Source organism: Callionymus lyra, chromosome 17 (assembly GCF_982586985.1).
Source record: "Callionymus lyra chromosome 17, fCalLyr1.hap1.1, whole genome shotgun sequence".
NCBI classification, from domain to species: domain Eukaryota; kingdom Metazoa; phylum Chordata; class Actinopteri; order Syngnathiformes; family Callionymidae; genus Callionymus; species Callionymus lyra.
In genome coordinates, this window is record NC_141834.1 from 25,112,529 (window position 1) to 25,120,432 (window position 7,904).

General features: G+C 45.3%; 1 protein-coding gene across 15 annotated transcripts in view; it reads left to right on the forward strand.

Moving 5' to 3' along the window:
- Positions 1-317: 317 nt before the first annotated feature.
- The window catches only part of cspg5a (chondroitin sulfate proteoglycan 5a), a 20,812-nt gene continuing 13,225 nt past the window's right edge, over positions 318-7,904 (forward strand). For 8 of the 15 annotated variants that reach the window (XM_087812869.1, XM_087812871.1, XM_087812872.1 and 5 more), the window contains exons 1-2: positions 319-609; positions 7,785-7,904. The exon at positions 7,785-7,904 is cut by the window's right edge and continues 730 nt beyond it. In XM_087812869.1, coding sequence (XP_087668995.1) covers positions 522-609; positions 7,785-7,904 — 208 coding nt within the window. In that variant the 5' untranslated portion in view covers positions 319-521. Of the gene's footprint in view, positions 610-7,784 lie in introns of all 15 variants that reach the window. The other 7 variants (XM_087812875.1, XM_087812877.1, XM_087812873.1 and 4 more) reach the window with 3 other exon arrangements.

A 7,904-nucleotide genomic window follows, 5' to 3' on the forward strand; every position in this document is an offset into this window, starting at 1 on the left:
GAGTCTACATCCACCTGATCTATACACTGAGTCTACATCCACCTGATCTATACACTGAGTCTACATCCACCTGATCTATACACTGAGTCTACATCCACCTGATTTATACAATTTTAACATTCATAATATATTTGTATTATTTTTTTGTCGGTGGCGGGAAATGTGGGCCCAGTTCTGTTAGGAGGGGGTGAGTGTGTGTGTGTGTGTGTGAGTGTGTGTGTGTGTGTGTGTGTGTGTGTGTGTGTGTGTGTGTGTGTGGGGGGGGTGTCAGTCTTCACATCAGTCTCTTCCACGCGCGCGCGTCTGTCTCCCTTCACCACAGAACCGGACCCGCTGCTCCTTCAGATCCTCCTCGAGGACATGGATCCGTAAGTGACGTCCGAGCGGACATGGACCTTCCTGGACCGGACTCTTCTCTGATCTGAACCGGATTACTTTCTCCTCCGAACCGTGACGTCACCGCCGCGGCTCTTCATTCGCGCTCGCGCTTCTCGACAACAGCGTCTCGCTCGTGCTGCAGGATGAAGCTCGTGTTCCGAGGATGCTGGACGGTACCGCTGCTGGCTCTGGTCCTGCTGCTGACCCCGGTCCCGTCGTCTGCCGAGCACGGTAAGTTCTCTGAGTCCAGCTGCACAACCATCCGAACCGAACCAGACCCACGAGGCTGCAGGAATGAGGTCACGGGTGTGGGTTCGTAACTCTGGACGAACATCGGAACCAACGAGGCCAGGGCTGCAGATGTCAGTGGTTCGGTTCTGTCACAGGGTCGTCAAACTCGTCCCGACTAGCTCGAACCCGAATATCCGTCGTCTGGACCGGGAGCGACCCCCAGAACCCCGCAAACAAACACGTCCCAGCCCTGTGGTCGGAGGTCCAAACTCCAGAACCGACTCGAGTCGCAGCATCTCTGTGAGCATCAGATGTTCACCTGCCGGACACGGGTCAGAACCGCTGCTCGACGGTTCAGAGGCAGAGACAAAGAAGCGGGTCAGAAGCGGGTCAGAAGCGGGTCGGGGGGGTTCGGGCGGCACCTGTCGACTCTTCCGGTCATTTTGCGGGTCACGTGTTTGGTTCTGGTTCTGAGTGGACCTTGTTTATTGTTTAATGTTCTGAAGGAATGTGGTGACGTCACGAACTGTTGCGCCCCCTGCTGTCAGTGACGAGTTGGTTCACTCACGTGGTCTCAGTCACGTGACTGCAGACATGTTGGGGGTCCAGATGGATTCTAACATCCGAGTCCCACAATGGACTCTGGTCTGGTTCTGTTGCCAAATGGAGGGATGTGAGCTGTGACGTCATCAGCGGTGGCTGTGAGAGCGCTGAACAAAGAGATTAACTCATGAATAATTCATGAGAGGCGGAGCCGTGACCTGGGTCAGCACCGGGGCCCCTGCAGGTCCAAGACTTTCACAGATGCCCTGGTTAGCTGGGACAAACTGTAGCTCTGCTGCTGTGACACAACTTCATCTCTTCATTCTGCTCAGAACAAACACACTTTCTCTCTCTCTCTCACACACACACACACACACACACACACCCCCCCACACACACACACACGAGCTCTAGTGTTTCCATGACGACCAGCCTCCACTGATGAGTGGGAGGGAGAAGACGAGGAGAAGGAGAGAAGAAGAGGAGAAGATAAAGAGATGAATGAGAGAAGTTGAAGAGATGAAGGAGAGCAGATGGAGACAAGATGAAGAGAATAAGGAGAGAAGACGAAGTAGAGATGACGAAAGAAAATGAAGAAATAAAGGAGAAAAGATGAAGGAGAGAAGATGACATAGAGAAGATAAAGGAGAGAAGAAGGAGAAAAAATGAAGGAGAGAAGATAAAGAGGAGAAGATAAAGGAGAGCAGATGAAAGAGAAGATGAAGGAGAGAAGATGAAAGAGAGAAGATGAAAGAGAGAAGAAAGATAAAGGAGAGAAGATAAAGGAGGGAAAATGAAGGAGAGAAGGAGAGATGATGGAGAGAAGATGAAAGAGAGAAGATGAAGGAGAGAAGATGAAAGAGAGAAGATGGAGGAGAGAAGATAAAGGAGAGATGAAGGGGAGAAGATGGAGAGCAGATGAAAGAGAGTAGATAAAGGAGAGAAGAAGGAGAGAAGATGAAGGAGAGATGAAGGAGAAAAGATGGAGAGAAGATGAAGGAGAGAAGAAGGAGAAAAGATGAAGGAGAGAAGGAAAGGAAAAAAGATGAAGGAGAGAAGATGAAGGAGAGAAGATGGAGAGCAGATGAAAGAGAGAAGATGAAGGAGAAAAGATGAAAGAGAGAAGATGAAAGAGAGAAGATAAAGGAGAGATGAAAGAGAGAAGAAGGAGAGAAGATGGAGAGAAGATAAAGGAGAGAAGATGGAGAGAAGATGAAAGAGAGAAGACGAAGGAGAGACGATGGAGAGCAGATGAAAGAGAGAAGATAAAGGAGAGAAGAAGGAGAGAAGATGAAAGAGAGAAGATAAAGGAGAGAAAATGGAGAGAAGATAAAGGAGAGAAGATGGAGAGAAGACAAAGGAGAGAAGATGGAGAGCAGATGAAAGAGAGAAGATAAAGGAGAGAAGATGAAGGAGAGAAGAAGGAGAAAAAATGGAGAGAAGATGAAGGAGAGAAGATAAGGAGAGAAGAAGGAGAAAAGATGAAGGAGAGAAGGAGAGAAGATTAAGAATTGAAGGAAAACAGATGAAGGAGAGAAGAAGGAGAGAACATGAAAGAGAGAAGATAAAGGAGAGAAGATAAAGAAGAGAAGATGAAGGAGAGAAGATGAAGGAGAGAAGATAAAGGAGAGAAGAAGGAGAGAAGATGAAAGAGAGAAGATAAAGGAAAAAAGATGAAGGAGAGAAGATGGAGAGCAGATGAAAGAGAGAAGAAGAAGGAAAGAAGATGGAGAGAAGATGAAAGAGAGAAGATAAAGGAGAGAAGATGAAGGAGAGAAAATTAAGGAGAGAAGATGGAGAGCAGATGAAAGAGAGAAGACGGAGCAGAGAAGATGGAGAGAAGATGAAGGACAGAAGAAGGAGAGAAGATGAAGGAGAGAAAATAAAGGATAAAAAATGATGGAGAGAAGATGAAAGAGAGAAAATTAAGGATAGAAAATGAAGGACAGAAGAAGAAGAGAAGATGAAAGAGAGAAGATGAAGGAGAGAAAATGAAGGAGAGAAGATGGAGGAGAGAAGATGGAGAGCAGATGAAAGAGAGAAAATTAAGGATAGAAAATGAAGGACAGAAGAAGAAGAGAAGATGAAGGAGAGAAGATGAAGGAGAGAAGATGGAGAGCAGATGAAAGAGAGAAGACGGAGCAGAGAAGATGGAGAGCAGATGAAAGAGAGAAGATAAAGGAGAGAAGAAGGAGAGAAGATTGAGAGAAGATGAAGGAGAGAAGAAGGAGAGAAGATGAAGGACAGAAGATGAAGGAGAGAAAATGAAGGACAGAAGGAGAGAAGATGAAAGAGAGAAAATTAAGGATAGAAAATGATGGAGAGAAGATGAAAGAGAGAAAATTAAGGAGAGAAGATGAATGAGAGAAGATGACGGAGAGAAGATGAAGGAGAGAAGATGAAGGAGAGAAGATAACGGAGAGAAGATGACGGAGAGAAGATGAAGGAGAGAAGATGAAGGAGGGAAGATGACGGAGAGAAGATGAAGGAGAGAAGATGAAGGAGAGAAGATGAAGGAGAGAAGATGACGGAGAGAAGATGAAGGAGAGAAGATGAAGGAGAGAAGATGACGGAGAGAAGATGAAGGAGAGAAGATGACGGAGAGAAGATGAAGGAGAGAAGATGAAGGAGAGAAGTTGATGGAGAGAAGATGAAGGAGAGAAGATGAAGGAGAGAAGATGACGGAGAGAAGATGACGGAGAGAAGATGACGGAGAGAAGATGACGGAGAGAAGATGACGGAGAGAAGATGACGGAGAGAAGATGACGGAGAGAAGATGACGGAGAGAAGATGACGGAGAGAAGATGACGGAGAGAAGATGACCTGCAGTTTTGTCGCCATGGAAACATCAGTCAATACAGTTCTAGTGTTGACCTGCAGGTCAAGAAAGTGTGACGTCTGTGTTCAAGAGTCTTGTTGTTGCAGGTCAGAGGTGAAAGGGTGAGAAGGTCGGCTCTGATCCGTGTCCTGGTCATTGAGACACACAGGTCTTCAGGTGGTCTAGAGCCTTCTCAGCTGCAACTGCAGTCTTGGCCTGAAGGTGGCGCTGGTGTTTCACACAGAGATGGATGAGTAAACTTTAGCTGCTGCTCGAGAAACATCCTCTGGGTCTTTATTGATGATGATCATGATCATGATGATGAAGATGAATCAATGCTCCTCCCATGATGCAACACTGTCATCAGTGAACACATGGAGCACCAATGCTCCTCCCATGATGCAACACTGTCATCGGTGAACACATGGAGCATCAATGCTCCTCCCATGATGCAACACTGTCATCAGTGAACACATGGAGCACCAATGCTCCTCCCATGATGCAACACTGTCATCGGTGAACACATGGAGCATCAATGCTCCTCCCATGATGCAACACTGTCATCAGTGAACACATGGAGCACCAATGCTCCTCCCATGATGCAACACTGTCATCAGTGAACACATGGAGCACCAATGCTCCTCCCATGATGCAACACTGTCATCAGTGAACACATGGAGCATCAATGCTCCTCCCATGATGCAACACTGTCATCAGTGAACACATGGAGCATCAATGCTCCTCCCATGATGCAACACTGTCATCAGTGAACACATGGAGCATCAATGCTCCTCCCATGATGCAACACTGTCATCGGTGAACACATGGAGCATCAATGCTCCTCCCATGATGCAACACTGTCATCGGTGAACACATGGAGCACCAATGCTCCTCCCATGATGCAACACTGTCATCAGTGAACACATGGAGCACCAATGCTCCTCCCATGATGCAACACTGTCATCAGTGAACACATGGAGCACCAATACTCCTCCCATGATGCAACACTGTCATCGGTGAACACATGGAGCACCAATGCTCCTCCCATGATGCAACACTGTCATCAGTGAACACATGGAGCACCAATACTCCTCCCATGATGCAACACTGTCATCGGTGAACACATGGAGCATCAATGCTCCTCCCATGATGCAACACTGTCATCGGTGAACACATGGAGCATCAACGCTCCTCCCATGATGCAACACTGTCATCGGTGAACACATGGAGCACCAATGCTCCTCCCATGATGCAACACTGTCATCGGTGAACACATGGAGCACCAATGCTCCTCCCATGATGCAACACTGTCATCGGTGAACACATGGAGCACCAATGCTCCTCCCATGATGCAACACTGTCATCGGTGAACACATGGAGCATCAATGCTCCTCCCATGATGCAACACTGTCATCGGTGAACACATGGAGCATCAATGCTCCTCCCATGATGCAACACTGTCATCAGTGAACACATGGAGCATCAATGCTCCTCCCATGATGCAACACTGTCATCGGTGAACACATGGAGCATCAATGCTCCTCCCATGATGCAACACTGTCATCGGTGAACACATGGAGCATCAACGCTCCTCCCATGATGCAACACTGTCATCGGTGAACACATGGAGCATCAACGCTCCTCCCATGATGCAACACTGTCATCGGTGAACACATGGAGCATCAATGCTCCTCCCATGATGCAACACTGTCATCGGTGAACACATGGAGCACCAATGCTCCTCCCATGATGCAACACTGTCATCGGTGAACACATGGAGCATCAATGCTCCTCCCATGATGCAACACTGTCATCAGTGAACACATGGAGCATCAATGCTCCTCCCATGATGCAACACTGTCATCAGTGAACACATGGCGCATCAATGCTCCTCCCATGATGCAACACTTTCATCGGTGAACACATGGAGCATCAACGCTCCTCCCATGATGCAACACTGTCATCGGTGAACACATGGAGCATCAATGCTCCTCCCATGATGCAACACTGTCATCAGTGAACACATGGAGCACCAATGCTCCTCCCATGATGCAACACTGTCATCGGTGAACACATGGAGCATCAATGCTCCTCCCATGATGCAACACTGTCATCGGTGAACACATGGAGCACCAATGCTCCTCCCATGATGCAACACTGTCATCGGTGAACACATGGAGCACCAATGCTCCTCCCATGATGCAACACTGTCATCGGTGAACACATGGAGCACCAACGCTCCTCCCATGATGCAACACTGTCATCGGTGAACACATGGAGCACCAACGCTCCTCCCATGATGCAACACTGTCATCGGTGAACACATGGAGCACCAATGCTCCTCCCATGATGCAACACTGTCATCAGTGAACACATGGAGCATCAATGCTCCTCCCATGATGCAACACTCATAGACTCAAGGACTCAATCATTCCTCGTGTTATTACAATATTTACTTTTGAAGATGATTCTTTGTTATTTATCTTTTATCTTTATATTTGCACTTTTTCATTTTTACTCACACTCCGTACTTACATGATGATGATGAAGACGATGATTAAGATGATGATGATGATGATGATGATGATGATGATGATGAAGATGAAGATGATGATGAAGATGATGATGATGAAGACGATGATTAAGATGATGATGATGATGATGATGATGAAGAAGATGAAGATGATGATGATGATGATGATGAAGACGATGATTAAGATGATGATGATGATGATGATGATGATGAAGATGAAGATGATGATGATGATGAAGACGATGATTAAGATGATGATGATGATGATGATGATGATGATGATGAAGAAGATGATGATGATGAAGATAATGATGATGATGAAGATAATGAAGATGATGATGATAATGATGAAGATGAAGAAGATGATGATGAAGATGATGATGATGAAGATAATGAAGATGATGAAAATGAGGACAAAGATGAAGATGATGATGATGAAGATAATGAAGATGATGAAGATGAAGATGAGGACAAAGATGAAGATGATGAAGAAGATAATGAAGATGATGATGATAATGATGAAGATGAAGAAGATGATGATGAAGATAATGATGATGATGAAGGTAATGAAGATGATGATGATAATGATGAAGATGAAGATGAAGCTGAGGACAAAGATGAAGATGATGATGATGAAGATAATGAAGATGATGAAGATGAGGACAAAGATGAAGATGATGATGATGAAGATAATGAAGATGATGAAGATGAAGATGAGGACAAAGATGAAGATGATGAAGAAGATAATGAAGATGATGATGATAATGATGAAGATGAGGACAAAGATGATGATGATGAAGATAATGAAGATGAAGATGATGATGGTGATGCTGAAGATGATGAAGATGATGAAGATGAAGATGATGATGATGATGAAGATGAAGATGATGATGATGATGCTGAAGATGATGATGAAGATGAAGATGAAGATGAAGATGATGATGCTGAAGATGATATAGATGATGATAATGAAGATGAAGATGATGCTGAAGATGATGAAGATGAAGATGATGATGATGATGCTGAAGATGATGATGAAGATGATGATGAAGATGAAGATGATGATGATGATGCTGAAGATGATGATGAAGATGATGATGAAGATGAAGATGATGATGATGATGCTGAAGATGATGATGAAGATGATGATGAAGATGAAGATGATGATGATGATGCTGAAGATGATGATGAAGATGAAGATGAAGATGAAGATGATGATGAAGATGAAGATGAAGATGAAGATGAAGAAGATGTCATGTTGTTTTCTCTGTGTCTGTCCAGGTGCTTCTGGTACCAACACCACTGAACTGGGTCGACCCGCTAACGTCACCGACCCCCCAAACAAGGAAGATGATGCGATAACCATGGTAACCGGTGTGACCAGCTCTGCTGCTCCGGACC